Source organism: Oncorhynchus nerka, linkage group LG9a, assembly GCF_034236695.1.
Source record: "Oncorhynchus nerka isolate Pitt River linkage group LG9a, Oner_Uvic_2.0, whole genome shotgun sequence".
NCBI classification, from domain to species: domain Eukaryota; kingdom Metazoa; phylum Chordata; class Actinopteri; order Salmoniformes; family Salmonidae; genus Oncorhynchus; species Oncorhynchus nerka.
This window is the reverse complement of record NC_088404.1, coordinates 51,453,086-51,470,633: the sequence shown is the minus strand read 5'-3', so window position 1 is coordinate 51,470,633 and position 17,548 is coordinate 51,453,086. Positions and strand designations below refer to the sequence as shown.

The following is a 17,548-nucleotide window of genomic DNA, read 5'->3' as shown; positions in this document are numbered from 1 at the left end:
GTAGATCTGTTCTATGTGCACAATTTCTATTCATGCCATTCTTAAGATTTGTTTTTGCGTCTCTTACTTTAGTTTTGTTCACCAGCTTCAAACAGCTGAAACAACAATATTTTTGCTTATGGAAAATACATTTCAGTGGTTTAGATGGTAAGATTATCTACACTATACTAGCTTATTTCGTCACAAGCTGAAATCAGGCAAACTATTAATTTTAGCAACCAGGAAATGGCAGAGCGATATCTGCAAAGTGCAATGTTAATAATCATAGGTTCCTGTGTGCGTTTGTGAATTAGCGGGATTTGATTATGCCTAATATTTCTAGTCTCCTTCAACCCCTTTGTGAAAGAGCCTATAATTCTGCTATGCAAAATGACTGCAAGCCTCTGACAATGTATTATTGCATCAGTGTTGGAAATGAATGTTCTGCAAACCATCATTACATTGGCCGATTGCAGCAGGCATAACACAGTCAATAACATGTCCACACAATTATTCAGAGGTTTAAATACTCTTTATGTAGTCATTTCTTAGAATGTTCCACTTTCAACCAAAAGACAGACCTCTACATCATTCTTCATATACTCAGCAAAAAAAGAAACATCCCTTTTTCAGGACCCTGTCTTTCAAATATAATTTGTAAAAATCCAAATAACTTCACAGATCTTCATTGTAAAGGGTTTAAACACTGTTTCCCATGCTTGTTCAATGAACCATAATTAATGAACATGTACCTGTGGAACGGTCGTTAAGACACTAACAGCTTACAGACGGACTGCAGACGGTAGGCAATTAAGGTCATAGTTATGAAAACTTAGGACACTAACTATGCAATAGGCTGAGAGAGGCTGGACTGAGGGCTTGTAGGCCTGTTGTAAAGGCAGGTCCTCACCAGACATCACCGGCAACAAAGTCACCTATGGGCACAAACCCACTGTTGATGGACCAGACAGGACTGCCAAAAAGTGCTCTTCACTGACAAGTCGTGGTTTTGTCTCACCAGGGGTGATGGTCGGATTCACGTTTATCGTCAAAGGAATGAGCGTTACACCGAGGCCTGTACTCTGGAGTGGGATCGATTTGGAGGTGGAGGGTCCATGATCTGGGGCGGTGTGTCACAGCATCATCGAACTGAGCTTGTTGTCATTGCAGGCAATTTCAACGCTGTGCGTTACAGGGGAGACATCCTCCTTCCTGCAGGCTCCTCCTGTCATGACCCTCCAGCATGACAATGCCACCAGCCATACTGCTCGTTCTGTGCGTGATTTCCTTCCAAGACAGGAATGTCAATGTTCTGCCATGGCCAGCGAAGAGCCCGGATCTCAATCCCATTGAGCACGTCTGGGACCTGTTGGATCGGAGGGTGAGGGATAGGGCCATTCCCCCCCAGAAATGTCCTGGAACTTGCAGGTGCCTTGGTGGAAGAGTGGGGTAACATCTCACAGCAAGAACTGGCAAACCTGGTGCAGTCCATGAGGAGGAGATGCACTGCAGTACTTAATGCAGCTGGTGGCGACACCAGATACTGACTGTTACTTTAGATTTTTACCCCCCCTTTGTTCAGGGACACATTATTCAATTTCTGTTAGTCACATGTCTGTGGAACGTGTTCAGTTTGTCTCAGTTGTTGAATCGTATGTTCATTCAAATATTTACACATGTTAAGTTTGAAAATAGCTTCTTTTTTTGCTGAGTTTACATATCTTTAACATCTTGAAACCTGCAAGATCACAGAGGGGGTTTCTGTTGTGCGCTTGTTTAGGGTTTTATTGGTAAAAACATACCAATAAATCAGGATATCAGTTGTAACCTAACGAGAGTGTGCTGTGTGTGGTGTCATTATTCATGCACTGAGAACTCTTACAAGACAGAGTTGATCGGTGCTACGCAGTGCTGAGCCTCATGAAGCCTCCTCTGCCATGCTGTAGCTGCGTTTACACTGCACTTCCCACAGCGCTGTATTGACACCACACACACACCTTAGGGATGACGACCAGGGCCCCACAATTTCTAGTGGAGTAATGGCCTCAGACACATGCACACTGCTCTCCCCTCCATAGGGGAGCCGCACTCTGCTACAGTCAGCACTCCTGTAATGTAAAGTGGGTCGGCATAAATGAGGGGGGCACCTCCAAGATTAAGAATGCAGCATTAAGAGTGGCCCCCGCTGATACAGAGAGTTTCTAATGGGCCTGGAAGTGAACCAAACTGAATGGGTGGATGTCACAGTGGATGATGAATCAGCGTAATTCTGTTCTGCCGAGCTAAAGCTAAAAGGAACTTGGATGGATGGACGACCATCTGCCTGATGGCTGCCTGGTGTACAATTCAGAGAGGAGAGTGCATGGTCAGAAAGGAATTGTGCAGCCAAGGAGGATGCCAAAGTAAAAATCACTGCACAATGAGTCTAAACCAAGCTATGTCACCGTAGCATACAGTAGAGACTCGTATTTTGGTCAGATGGGGAAAAACAGCCTTGTGGTGTTTGCTAGTCACTGTTGTCACAGCACATTCATGTTTAGCAACTGCTACAATTGTCCTAGTCTGCAGCAGCAAGACCAGCGTGACAGTGCGGAGGGCAGTGACACCCAGCATAGTATGTGCAGCACGGGATTATATGATATGCTGGGCACCAAGCACCAAGCACTGTTTTCGGACAGCTTAATTTTTTTTTTTTTTTTTAAATGTCATTTTAGCAGATGCTCTTATCCAGAGCAACTTACAGGGGAAATTATGGTTCCTTGCTCAAGAAAAAAAAAAAGATTTCTCAACTAGTCGGGGATTCGAACCAGAATCCTTTTTGGGAAACTCCACTCAAAAACAATATTTTAGTATTTGCTTCATTAGTACATTGTTTGATATAGTCCCAAAATGTTTTCCATGTCAGCAATCAAGTTAGATATCTTAACATTCAAAATACAGAAATGCAGCCGTCTGATGCAAAATGCATCATATCGGCTGTATTTCTGTATTTTGAAAGCTATACATCTTGAAAACTTGATTGCTGACATGGAAAACATTGAGACAATATCAATCAATGGACTAATGAAACAAATGTCAAAAGTTTTTGGGTGGAAGTTCCCTTTAACTGCTATACCTCAGATCTCAAGGAATCTAAACCTGGAATGACAATGCCGCAAATGGCAGAGATAGCTTGGTAAAATGTGCCTAAAGCCACTATTTCTATGGTAACAAGTCACACGTTTTAGCGCATACACTGTGTTGACGAGCTACATTGTTGATTTTTCAGCATCCCATGCAAATCTTGCCAGTCTGGACATTTTGTGTACCATTTAGATTTGGTGATGGTTTGTTTCAATGTCACATTAAAGGACATTGTAGTTTTTTTATGTCTCTATTTTTTACCCCAACCAGCGATTCACTTCCTCATCCTTGTTGTGCAGTACAGGAGCTCTGAGAGAGCTCCAAAAATGCTCCAAAAACACCCAAATAAACCGGAAAGCTCCCAGTATAGTGAGGTCTTTAGAATTTAAAACTGTTCAAGGTGTGGAGAAATGCTGTATGGAAAAGATGACGTGAACAACTTCTATTTTTAAAGATTTATTAGACAGACATATGGATAGAGGGGAGACAGACACGTTCCTCTAAGAGATTCGCAGAAAATCTACCACCAGAGGAGGGGTTGATTAGACTACACATTTGAAACATCTTAATCGCTTAAGGACACCATTGGCCAATTTTATGGCTCAAAGGCCCAGATACCAGTTGCTAAGACCTGCTTTAGTGACTTATGGCCTTAATGAGGGTACCTAGAAGCCAACAATATAACGTTGCGGAAAAGTTTAGGAATGACAATTACATGTGTACAATATCTAAAGACCTGCATTACTATACTGAGAGCATTGTCGTTTAAAAGACTACGTATTTGGAGCATTTACTCGTGTTTTTTTCAGAGCACCCGTATTGCACAACGAGGATGAGGAAGTGAATCACTGTTTGGGGTCTCTCACAAGCACGTGATATCGCAAAAAAAAAGTGTCTGGACCCTTCTATAAAATACCATTTACATTCGAACTACAGATTTGTTTGTAAAAAATAATAATCTAACTTCTCCTTTAAAGGTAAGAGTCTGGCTAGTATCTGGTACCCCTAGAACAGTGTTTCCCAACTCCTGTCCTGAAGTACCCCCAACAGCACACAATTTTGAACTTGATGGAAAAGCGTGCATAGCTCCACACAAATCTCAAACCATGCAACTTCTAGTGGTATTGCAAGCAAATATTGTTATTTTGGGGGAAATTGAGGTGTTTGATGCACAGGAATTCTAAGAATGTTAGGCAAACAAAAACAAAACGTTGGTCTAATGACAACACGGATGCATTTGCCGTTGGTATGAAGATCGCGTAGCAGCATGTTGCCTAATATATTTGATTTAACTTTCATTATATATACACCTAAATCATATTGCAGGACATCGCTCCTTTTCTGACGACTGCTTTATTCCCGCTACGCAACAAATATTAGGCTACCATTTATCCATCACTCAGTCAAAAGTAAATAGACCGGTAGCCTATATGACAGTATGGGTAGGCCACAGTATTGCTTTGTGACAGCAGTGAGACACAATAGCCTATTCATCTCAGAGCCTATACCAAGGCAGGAGATTGTGTTTCTATCTTCTATTGATAAACAAAATATTCAAAAACAATTAGTATCTTACATAGAAGTGTGGGCTGTAGCATTTACTTTTAAATTGTTTGAATGGACAATCAATTGTGCAGTAGGTGTAGACAGTGTTTGGCACTCGCTATAGGAGGCATAGGTCACTGCAAAATATATATATTTTTTTAAACAAAAAAAAAAACATTCTTCACGCACATCTACAGAATTGTGATCAAATTTGCTATTGCGATTTCTTTTTGAAACTATCCTGGCCCAGCTCCAGAATCACCAAATCATACAGCAAATGTGGGAATTTTTGTTACCATAAAATGTGAATGGGGGGTGTTTTCCAAGTCAGGTTTTAGTGCTTGTTTACAAGCCCACAAATATAGTATGGTTTAACAATCACAACATGCGTATGTATATGTTGCGTGTGACTGTTAGATACATTTGTTGCGGAAATTCTAGAATCTCCACGTACCTCAGAACTAAGTAAGACATGTATGCACGGTTGATAAATGAGGACACTGGTTCAATTGTCAAGGGCTTGATGATTAGTTGACAAGTAGAATCAGTTGTTCTTGTTCGGGGCCACAATAAAAATAATGAACTGCTGGGGGTACTTGAGGACTGGAGTTGGGAAACACTGCCCTAGAGAGTCCTCTGGTTCACCCAATATCCGATCATCAATACATATGTATTCAAATTCGTACTGTAAAATAACTTCTAACAAGGCATTGCTTATAAGGTCAAAACGCATACGGCCTATTTGAAACAAAAGTGCAAGCAGCTAGCAAAATTCAAACAACCTCTAATTAAATGAATAAACAAAACGTAACATTTATTCATAATTTGGAGCAGCATACATTGTAAAACGTGCAAAGAGGAGTTCTATAAATGTTGAACAGCATGTTAATTGCTATTTGTTAATTGCTAGGTTAACATCGCTCGATTGAAAAAGGAGAGCGGAAAAGAGCTACATTCAATACCGCTTTAGTATTTTCATGATTTCTTCTTCAGTATAGTGGATGTGGATAGTGAACCTCTCTGTAAGTGTACCATCAACAGTACTCTTTGACCTGTGAACTTGTGACCTCTAAAATGTGGCAGACAAACAAAAATGGCCCCAGAAAACAGATGTCTGAAAGACCTCAAAGTACATCAGAAAAGGGTAGGGCACAGGGGTAAGGATATGACAGCAGTAGCCTTTGAAATGCAGTAGGACTGTTCCAGTGACTTTGATAGGATAGGGCAGCAGGGGGGGGATCTATACTGCACACGGGTTGGGAAGGTCCTCAAACACAGGCTGCTCTTCGATCCCTCGCGCAAACAGCTTGATCAACTGGCAGTGCACTCTGGAAGAGCAGAAGACAAAGAAGAGATTGTTTTAAGCAAACAAAAGGCAGGAAATCAAATCAAGTGTTGATTTTCTGCACTGCACTTTCAGAAGTGGGTTATAGTGCATTCGGAAAGTATTCAGACCCGTTCACTTTTTCCACATTTTGTTACGCTACAGCCTTATTCTAAAATGTATTAAATAGTTTCCCCCCCTCATTAATCTACACACACTACCCCATAATGGTAAAGCAAAAATGGCTATTTTCAGGTCTCTCCAGAGATGTTCGATCGGGTTCAAGTCCGGGCTCTGGCTGGGCCACTCAGGGACATCCAGACGCTTGTCCTGAAGCAACTCCTGCATTGTCTTGGCTGTGTGCTTAGGGTCGTTGTCCAAATGGAAGGTGAACCTTCACCCCAGTCTGAGCGCCCCAGAGCAGGTTTTCATCAAGGATCTTTCCCTCGATCCTGACTAGTCTCCCAGACCCTGCCGCTGAAAGAAATCCCCACAACATGATTCTGCCCCTACCATGCTTCACCGTAGGGTGGGTGGCAGGTTACTTACAGACTTGATTCTTGGCATTCAGGACAAAGAGTTCAATCTTGGTTTAATCAGACAAGAGAATCTTGTTTCTCATGGTCTGAGTCCTTTAGGTGCCTTTTGGCAAACTCCAAGCAGGCTGTCATGTGCCTTTTACTGAGGAGTGGCTTCAGTCTGTCCACTCTACCATAAAGGCATGAATGGTGGAGTGCTGCAGAGATGGTTGTCCTTCTGGAAGGTTCTCCCATCTCCACAGAGGAACTCTGGAGCTCTGTCAGAGTGACCATCATGTTATTGGTCACCTCCCTGACCAAGGCCCTTCTCCCCCGATTGCTCAGTTTGGCTGGGTGGGTCTTGGTGATTCCAAACTTCTTCCATTTATTAAGAATGATGGAGGTCACTGTGTTCTTGCGGACCTTCAATGATGCAGACATTTTTTGGTATCCTTCTACGGACAATTGTTTCGACCTCATGGCTTGGTTTTTGCTCTGACATGCAATGTCAACTGTGGAACCTTATATAGACAGGTGTGTGCCTTTCCAAATAATTTCCAGTCAAATGAATTTACCATAGGTGGACTCAAGTTGTAGAAACATCTCAAGAATGACAAATGGACATTTTTGGTTCAGATTTTGTCATGAACTTCTCATGAATTTGAAAACATTTCTAAAAACCTGTTTTTGCTTTGTCATGATGGGTTATTGTGTAAAATCCATTTTAGAATAAGGCTGTAATGTAACAAAATGTGGAATAAGTGAAGGGGTCTGAATACTTGGGAATATATAGGGAGTGGTTACTCACCCGACTTCAATGGCAGCATGAGGGAGGATCTCGCCGTCACAGTTCCAGCTGCTGTAGGCAGGGCTACAGCTGCAGGCTGGGTGGTCTCGGCAGATCTGGCTGAAGAGCCTCTTGCCATTCTCCCTCAGGTCCAACTCGGAGTCACTCTGGCAGTAGCGCGGGGTGAAGCGGAAGCGCCGCACACGGTGCACTTCTACAAAGGTCATGTCAAACTGAAGGGAAAAGAGACAGAAGTGAGAAAATCAACTCCCTGAAACAGGGAATTGAAGAGTTAACACATCTCATGCAAACAATCCTATGGACCCGGGTTGGAGTAGCCATAAAAAACATGACATCATTGCAGTAGCCCCACCCAGTGTGGTTACCTGGTCGTATTTGCTGGTGTGGCGTAGCAAGTGGCGCAGGAAGTTGAATCGAGAGCACTTGCGTACGAGGATGAGGTCGGTGGTGCCGTCAGCGAGGTGGGCAGCGGGGGACAGGCCCTTGGGGCTACGGGGACAGGCACAGCTCATACTGGCCGCGTTGATGGCCAGGAACTTCCCTCTGATCACCCGCCACCCCCCTTTGTATTCTGGGAGCCGAAATAGAGGTTGGTGCTTTTGAAGTACATGCATAGTGGTTTTTGTAGAGACCCATGGTGCGTTGGCTTGAGGTCATATGGGTGTTCAGGCAGAAATACTTACCACTGTCTGAAACATCTGGATCAGTCTCGCAAATCTCTGGGGCATCCTCGGAATACAGCTGTCCGTTGTGTTGGCATATGAAGCACCTGGAACTCAGGGATGGAGTGAGGACAGGGGAGAATGGAGTTGGCTAGCCAAATCTAGATGATATTTACATAGACAAACATGTGGGTATAATACTAAACTACACAATTGGTTGTGGATATTATTGGACAGGTTGCATTTGTACAGTAGTACATACCCAGCTCTACACCTGGTCTTGTCTCGTGGAGTTCCCAATATGTCCGTTGCTGGTAGAAAAGACACAGTCCCTTCATAGTAGTGATGTGTGAGAAACGTCTTAAAACCTGCACAAACAATGGCATTCAATATCATTAGCAACAGTCTACCGCAACAGTATTAAAAGTTTCCTAAGTGTTAAAGCTACTCTTCTGACCTACCTGAAAAGTCGTATCTGGCTGGTCCCATCCATCGTTTCCTTTCGCTGTCTGCCAGCACGTCGCCATAGAAACCGTACCCAAGCAGGGACACAGAGTACCTCAGGAATGTGTTGTTGTGATGGACCGAGCACACGTCCATTGGCTGGGCATCTCCTGTGAAGAGACCACCCCCCACCCCCAAGTCTAGTATGAGTAATCCTCCACAGATGTGTGTAGTACAGTGTCCTACACAGGTGTGACGGATGTGTACTTTTACTATAAAACATACACACCAGTGGAGGCTGGTGGGTAGAGTTATAGGAGGACCATCTTATTGTAATGCCTGGAATGGAATAAATGGAACAAAGTAAAACATGTGGTTTCCATATTGTAAATGAGCCTGTCCTCCTATAGCTCCTCCCAACAGCCTCTACTGATACAACCCATCCACATGCGCTCAAACTCACATACATGCCTACACACACCTACAGCAGTTTCCTCTCATCTCAAAACCATTGAATAAGTAGGTTACCTGCTGCCACTTGTTGGTCAGCTGAGTGTGTGGTAGGGTTAGCATAGAAGTAACAAATGTGACATTTCTATGCACAATAGAGTCCTGAGGAATTAGCTGGAACGGTGATAAAAGGTGGCTTATGCTACTTATCGGTGCAGCGTAAGCATTTTAGTTCCACTTCCTTTAGAGTCACTTTTAAAGGCATTTTAATGGGAAGTGCTGCCAATATTTCAATATGGACAACTGCACTCACCCACTATGATGTGTAAGGCCGAGGTCACAGGGTCGTTGATGCCTACAGTTGCATAGCAGATGCAGTCCGTTGAACCTGGATAACACACACAAACAACGGAACCTTATGTTTCTGACTACACAGAAAAAAAGAAAAATAACTCTGCAGTGTGTGAGCATGCAGGACAGAAAAGTGGAACGCGGAAATCAGCACAGATAAGATACTGTAGTGTACATGAAATGGAACTCATCGTTGACCTATTCGTTTGTAAACCGACAACACAGTCAGGTCAAAAACTGTGACACGATAAGATGGGACATCTTGTCAACATCAGTTATTGATGGCTTATGACGTGATCATTGCCAGGGCCAGTCCTGGCCGTTCTGCTGCCCTAGATGAGACAAAAATAATCGCTGCCCCTGCAAGAATAGTCCCAGTAAGCAAAATTACGTAAGAAATGTCTAAAATACGTATTCTTCCAGACATGGAAGGTAGGTTCATAATTTCAATTCTGAATGAAAAGGTGAACATTTTTATTTTCCGGGCATTGAAAATACATATTTTACAGACAATGAAAACAGGTTCATTTCTGAATGAAATTTGAAAATATGTAATTTATAGACGTTTATGTTTAGGCCAAAATCTGAACCAAAAATCAACGTCGCTGGTCGGGACTGAAAAAAAAAGAAGTCCAAAAGGTGTCAGCATCGTTCTGTGCTTACTGAGGTATAGCCTACAACAGGGATGGGCAACTACAGTCCTCAGAGCAGGAGTAGTGTCACTTTTTGCCCATCCCTAGTCAACACAGCTGGTGAAACTAATTGCATTCTAAACTGAAGATTATGATTAGTTGATTATTGGTGTCAGTTGTGTTACCTGGGGCAAGAGTATGACACAATCAGGCCCCAGAGGATTTGTTGCCCATCCCTGGCCTAGTGTCGCTTGAAATACAATTGATGTGGTAGGCCTACAGTTTGTAAAACACCAAAAGAAATAGAAGGCTGGACCCCCCCCAAAAAAGTTGGCGTCAGTCAGTGCTTACTGGGGTGTTGTCTACCATGTCAGCCCACAATGGAATGTCCATCCATGTGGTAAGCCTGTTATCTCCAGCCTGTAGGCTACAGAAAAAGCCACGTACTATATCCGCTACATAATTTGTTATATCCTTTTTTTGACAGAATGTTTGTGGAGTGCCGCAGCAATGCGTCTCTCCAACAGCACCCTGGCGAGGCAAGCTGGGAAAGGACAAGATAAAGATCTTGCATCCCTGCCTTTGACAAAGCGGGCACTACTTATCATAGGGCGGCATCAGCACTCACCTAAAAAGCAAACATGCCACTGGTTGAGAGAAATTGTAATTTCTGGGCAAAATTATGTGAGGTTTTATGTGTTGTTGTAGGTGCATCTTGGTCAGTTTGGCTCAGAAAATGTCACCCGTGTCAATCTGCCACCATAGGCAGCCGTCTAATGCTGCCTAATGAGCGGGCCGGCCCTGATCATTGCGGTGTCAAAATAGTGGTATGTGTGCGAGTGTGTATGCTCTAACCTGCGGGTATAATGCCAATGCGCAGAGTACAGGGTACCAGCTTCTCCTCCGGGCTGTTCTGGTCCACGCCGTTGTCCCTCTGGGTCCGGGAGACCAGGCCGTGAACCATTTCACTGAACATGCCGTCCCCGCCCACACACACCACTCTGCATAGAAGTCGGAGGTCAGGTCGCACACAGAGGTCAAAACAACAGCACTAATGTTTTTGTTTGCTGTTTGAGAGGAAGAATATACTGGGCCTGGGGTGGTTTTTAGTTCAACTCTGAATATGACTGATGTTTGGGCTGAAAACCAGAATACAAAGAGGGGCTTCCCAAACAAGGACATTGAGAACCCCGCAAACCGGGAACATCTAGTTAGGGTTTTATTTAACATTAGGATGACAACATCCCAAAAACATTCAGCTAATGTTTTAGTTTATTTCAGTTTTTTTTTTATGTAACATTTGCACAACATATGTAAAACCACCACGTAATAACAAAAGGTTTCCTGGGAAAGTTCTTGCAACATCAGGCAAATATTTTTATACGAACATTGTATAATCAGCATCACAACTGGACAGTTTTTGTGTTATTAGAACCTTTGGGGGCAACCTAATGAATGTTCTGGGAACATTCACAGAACCAATTTTGGTTTGCTGGGAAATGTCTCCATCCATGACTCACCCATCATATTTCTTCAACTCAGCCTCTGTCCTCAGGTGGTCCCTGGCATGATTGGCATGCTCTGTAACTATGACAACCAACGACAAGGAAAGCGTTAGACATCTCAGCATGCTTTACATTTTTCATTCAAGTGCTTCCTGTAGATGGCATACACTTGAAAAGTTATCATTTTAAATCAATATATTGAACAGGTTTACAATCGACTAGATGATATCGCTTGACTGTTTCATAATTTGCACTATAATCTGCAATATTTTGGATTTTGGGAGTAATCCTTCACTAGCTTGGAGCAATATATTGAATAAGCATTTTCCATAAATAATTCTAGCCACAAAGCAGCAATTTACCTTCTCTAACCATTATAACGATGTGTTATGATTTCGTACCCATTTTAGATTTATATATTTTTTTAAATGCTCAACTATTAATATCTTGATATCAACCCAAGCTTCTATATTGTTGAAAATACAATTGGTCATAATTTGTGACAATGAAATGACGATGTCCACAGTGGTACTCCAGTCTGAGAAGTAAAACGAATGTAAAGTAATCCAGTATTCATCGACCATCATCTTATCCATTAAGGAACATGGCTGATGAATGGCGGCCGTAAATTATGTCACAATCATGTGCGGCTTGAGAGAGAGCTTGTGCCCATTTGCCTACAGTGAGAAATGTGACTTGGCCCATAAAGACTCCATCTTTTATTAAAGCATGTTTAATGTTGTTGGCAGGAACTCACCAATCACGTGCGTGGAGATGGAGGCAAGGGTGAAGAGAGGGGCGACTTTCTGCTCGTAAATACGCTCGCCTTGCTGCTTGCCCCCATAGGGGTTGATGTACACCAGCAAATGCTTGGGTCTGCTGGCTGAAAAAAGTCAAGTGAAAGATGTTACTGGTTTTTCCAGAGAGAAGGGCATAACAGTACCGACTGAGGCCCATACTCATTTCTGAGTTAGCCTCGCAACTAGACTTCACAAAGCATATTCAGTGACCGTAACAGTGTACACTGAATAGAGAGTCAGTAATAAAATCAGCCATACTCAATGCTGTGAGCTGCTCTCTGATGGTCTGGACCCACTGCTGACACAGCGCCCCCTCTAGGCAGTGAAAGGTGACGTCACTACACCGCCAGCGGTGCTGCCACGCTCTCTCCACGTAGGACACTGTGGCAGGGGGACACAAAGGCAGTGACGGGAGAGAGGCTTAACAGAACATAGGATTTACTTTGCAGTGTCATCTACCATATTGAATCCAATATCTGTAGATTGCTCAAGATCGTCAACATTCTTACCTGTGAATGCATATGGATAGGCCTCGGTCGATTTCTGAGGCATTTTCTGCCACCTGCCGTCATCTTTCGTCCCGCTGTCCACGTCGAGCTCCCGGACTGCTAGGATCTCAGACACTGACACACCGTGACTGGTACCTGTTGAACACACACCAAATCAATCCGTCACAATGTGGTAGGAACCAGTGATATACCCTTTATAAATTTAATTCTTAGAGAAAGGGAAAAGCACACAGATAAATAGATTATCCTGGCACACAGTTAAGCCTTTTTTTTACCATCCCAGCCAAACAAACTGGTCAGGCTGTATCAGCCTGGACAGCTTGGATAGCTCTATTCTAATACAGTTTAATGGGTTGAAATGGGAGCTTTAATGGACCAATTAACAGTTTGATTTCAACATTAGGGTGGAGCTAGTGTTGGGCCGAGAAGGCAGGGAGTGGAAGAGCCATTAGTCTTGTATGTCTGACGACCATCATAGGAAACACTATTGATGGATAATAACACAGCAGATGAGATTATTTGAAGGCAGATTAGATATTTCACTATAGTCCAAACAATACCATAGTTAGCACAATGCCTACATTAATGGCGCCTCTTATTACCAGCTTATGGCCCTTTCCTGCATCATCATTATCATGATCCGAGTCTGCATTCATTTGACTTTGTGCCCACTGCCCAGCTTAGTTCTAGAACAGCTCTATAGGAAACCAGAAACATTAATGACCTCTGAGTGACTCCTATGTTCATTATTGCACTCCATAAAATGGCCTGTTTGTGGCACAACGGAGGCCATAAGAGTTACATTATAATAAAAATACAGTTCATTTATGCCTGCATACCACAACCCAACTAGCTGAAATCGAATGCCGTTTGTGTGCTGAATGAAGTCACTTTTCAGCTATCACGACCTGTTTATGACATGTCACTACGATGACATTGTCATATAGTCTGATGAAAGTCTCCCGTTGCCGGAAGTGACAAAAAAAACCATTGGCTGAGTAGTGTAAATAAGAGGCCCCTACAGAGGAGAGGGATGGTGCAGTGACTTGGCTCAACAGGCTGCGAGGCACTATCCGTGTACCTTTACACACAAACCTGAGGACACGGATTATGTGACAAGAGGCACGGAGGGAGAGGGTTTTTTAGAGAGGTTGTAGTGTGAGGAAGAATTAAATACACAGATGAGTATGGAGAGACTTCAAAAATCCTGAAGCCAATGTCATACAACATTCATGGAAGAGATACGTGCACAGGTGTCAAGTTAGGATTCAGGCCAGGGTGCTAAGACACAGACCGAAGCGACAGGGCATGACTCAAGTCACTTTTTATGTGTATGGGATTTTCTTGGCACAAACTCAAGGTCACGAGCATAAAACTGATCTGGTTAATGATTACCTCAAAGAGAGACTCAGTTGATGGTGCTAATCCTGACAATGTCTCCCAGGACCTAACTGAGAAACACAGCACAGAGGGATGGCCAACGATAACAACATGCTCGGAAACAGTCACCAGAAAGAAATTAAAATGAGGAAATCTGCGATTGGTAAATCAACTTTTGGACTTCTTGAAGAATATAATGTATAAATGACTAACGAGCTTAGTTCAACTTTTTGTAAGCAAATTGTAAACAAACTGTATAGCTTCGAAACATGGTTTAAACTATACTTTTGATCTCATGGATGGTCGGTCTTTGCATCCATAACTCCAGCCCCAACCCTCAGCTGTTTTCCAAAACAGTGTTCATGAAAATGAAACAATATGAACCATTTCTGTCTGGGCCTAGACACACAGCAGTGCATGTATGAATCACTGGGATGATGCCCCATTCAATTACATAACTTATCCACTGAGGGTGCAAAAGCCTCAGTGAAATCTCACACTGTTGCACAATGGGATGAAAATGCTACACAGTAGCAGGAGGCAAGAGCAATACAAAAGTGGAATGACATGATAAATATCAGTTTATATTAGCACGAGAGAGACAGAGCTCCAATAAGAACAAAGGATAATTCCCCCTAAAATTTTTTACTGCTGTGGTTCACGGGCCATGAGGGTGCCAGTAAAGTAACGCCGGAGAGACACTAAGTATCACATTGGTCACGTTGCAATGCACAGCCTATTCACATTTAATGATGAAGCAAAGTGGCAACAGGACACAGGAGTGTCATTGTTCTGTTTGCTACAGGTTGTTAACAACAGATGGCTCTCCTACCCCGGTGGAGGTACGGAGAGCCCAAATGAAAACCATACATCCACTGTGATGACTCAGCAAATTGTAGGTGTTAAACACACAAGACGGAAAGCACCTGATAATTTTAAAGTTATGAGCATTAAAACACGTAGATTTTACACCCCCCCAGATCCAATGTCTCCAAGTCGAAGGGGTGCCATCCCTTTCACAAACCAGGGCAGGTCAAAGCAATTAGGTCAGAGAACATTTTATGTTCACAAGGTTACCCCTTTTTCAAACAAACGTGTTGCAGAGAACGTGGTTCATCACGACACTTTTCTTTAGATATTGTACCAACACATCTCCCTAGGACTTCCTTGACCACACGTTTTGTACATACTTATCAAGGTTGTGAACGTACTGAGACATTTATGATGTGGGTGTGTGATTCCCTGTGGTAACATCACTGTTGACTGAGGGCAAGACATAACAGCACACTCCACTACAGCTAGGACCACTAGTCACCACGACACAAGCAGCTAACTGTATTTGATGTAGGCCTACATAGGCTAAATAGGAAGTAAGGGACCTTTTTGCAATGACTTTGAAGTTATACTCGTCAAGCTGAACTTCAAAATCCAGCCTGAATCAGGAGACCTCTAATCATAGCAAATGTTTTTAATTTCATCTCGCCAACTTTTCTGTCTTCTTAATCTGATCTGATCTAGAGGAACCCCAAACACAGCTGGCAAAAGTACTTCAAACTACTCACTCTAGCGAACACATGTCACCCAATTCTTTGACCACATTGTGGTAAGTGCTCCTACCTGACTCTCCTTTGTCTCTGCGCAGAAACTTAGGAAAACAGACACCTGGAAGGGGAACAGTGTTATTGTGTTATTGAGTTATTGTAGTTGGTTGCACCAAGATGAACAAATGCTTGATATTTAAAATTTTCCAGCCTGGAATAGGGATTTTTTTTTTTTTTTTAATAAAACTTTCAGAACATCCTGCGCATTGGCTTGCTTTACAATTCAGCCAGGGGAGTTCAAAGTTAAGTAAGCGTTTTTTCCTTAGTAAACCACAACAATGGCACCACAATGAATTAATTTGAGGCCAAAATGCAGCAGATTTTGTTCCTGAAGTCAGTAGTGTGTTCGAGGTATAGAGCCAGCATTTGATTAAGCAATCTCTACTCCAAGATAAGGTCTTGTGTCATTCGATCCCTTTCAGCTAGAGAATGGTAAAAAATAATCTTATGAGAAATGCGTAGAAATGCATTTACCCTTTAGGCCTTTTGTGAAAAAAAGTTATTTTATCAAAGACTTCATTCCCCTTAATCTGGAAAGATGATCATTTCAATAACGCTCCTTGTGATTGCTCATTTTCAGGCTTTATGTCCTTGAAACATCCAGATATCTCTGCTCTTTTTACAGCTCCTGAAATGAATAGGCTCGACTCCAAAGCCCATCCATTGTGAAATAAATGGAGAGACCTTTGACAGCCTCAAGACGTAAGATGGCAGATAGAAGGCATCCAAAGAACTAACACGATACAGGGAGGCTACTAGTCGATCTCTACACAGATCTGGTGCCTTCAGAAAGTATTCACACACCCCTGGACTTGTTCCACATTGTTGTGTTTCAAGCTAAATTTAAAAGGGATTAAATTGAGATTGTGCCTAGGCCAGTGACACACAATACTCCATGTCAAAGTGGAATTATGTCTATAAATTTTTACAAATGAACTACAAATGAGTCAATAAGTATTCAACACCTTTATGGCAAGCCTAATAAATAAGTTCAGGAGTGGAAATGTGCTTAACAAGTCACATAATAAGTTGCAGGCACTCACTCTGTGTGCAATAAGTGTTTAACATTTGAATGATTACCTCATCTCTGTACCCCACACATACAGTTATCTGTAAGGTCCCTCAGTCGAGTAGATTCAACCACAAAGACCAGGAAGGTTTTGCAATGCCGCACAAAGAAGGGGACCCATTGGTAGATCATTTAAAAAAAGCAGACATTGAATATCCCTTTGAGCATGGTGAAGTTATTAATTACACTTTGGATGGTGTATCAATACACCCAGTCACTACAAAGATAGGAGGCGTCCTTCCTAACTCAGTTGCCAGAGAGGAAGGAAACCGCTCAGGGATTTCACCATGAAGCCATTGGTGACGTTAAAACAATTAGAGTTTAATGGCTGTGATAGGAGAAAACTGAGGATGGATCAACAACATTGTAGTTACTCCACAACACTAACCTAAACGACAGAGTGAAAAGAAGGAAGCCTGCACAGAATAAAAATATTCCAAAACACACATCCTGTTTGCAACATGGCACTAAAGTAAAACCACAAAAAAATGTGGCAAAGACATTAACTTTATGTCCTAAATACAAAGTGTTATGTTTGGGGCAAATCCAAAAACACACCACTGAGTACAACCCTTCATATTTTCAAGCATGGTGGTGGTTGCATCATGCTATGGGTATGCTTGTCATTGGCAAGGATTAGGGAGGTTTCCTTGGATGAAAATAAACCAAATAAAGCTAAGCACAGCCAGTATCCTAGTGGAAAACCTGGTTAAGTCTGCTTTCCAGACAAATTCACCTTTCAGCAAGACAATAACATAAAACACTAGGCCAAATATACACTGGAGTACCTTACCAAGATGACATAAAAAATTCACGAGTGGCCTATTTTTGACTTAACTCGACTTAAA

The 17,548-nt window shown here is 42.5% G+C and overlaps 1 protein-coding gene across 2 annotated transcripts in view; it reads right to left on the bottom strand.

Annotated features, from left to right (window-relative positions):
- Positions 1–5,435: 5,435 nt before the first annotated feature.
- Positions 5,436–17,548, bottom strand: part of LOC115134476 (ceramide kinase-like) — a 29,021-nt gene continuing 16,908 nt past the window's right edge. For both annotated transcript variants that reach the window (XM_065022673.1, XM_029668484.2), the window contains 12 exons: positions 12,651–12,785; positions 12,400–12,522; positions 12,099–12,224; positions 11,357–11,423; positions 10,692–10,837; positions 9,167–9,241; positions 8,421–8,573; positions 8,222–8,327; positions 7,981–8,066; positions 7,663–7,868; positions 7,298–7,509; positions 5,436–5,975 (listed from right to left, as the gene is read on the bottom strand). In XM_065022673.1, coding sequence (XP_064878745.1) covers positions 5,888–5,975; positions 7,298–7,509; positions 7,663–7,868; positions 7,981–8,066; positions 8,222–8,327; positions 8,421–8,573; positions 9,167–9,241; positions 10,692–10,837; positions 11,357–11,423; positions 12,099–12,224; positions 12,400–12,522; positions 12,651–12,785 — 1,523 coding nt within the window. In that variant the 3' untranslated portion in view covers positions 5,436–5,887. The remainder of the gene's footprint in view (positions 5,976–7,297; positions 7,510–7,662; positions 7,869–7,980; positions 8,067–8,221; positions 8,328–8,420; positions 8,574–9,166; positions 9,242–10,691; positions 10,838–11,356; positions 11,424–12,098; positions 12,225–12,399; positions 12,523–12,650; positions 12,786–17,548) is intronic.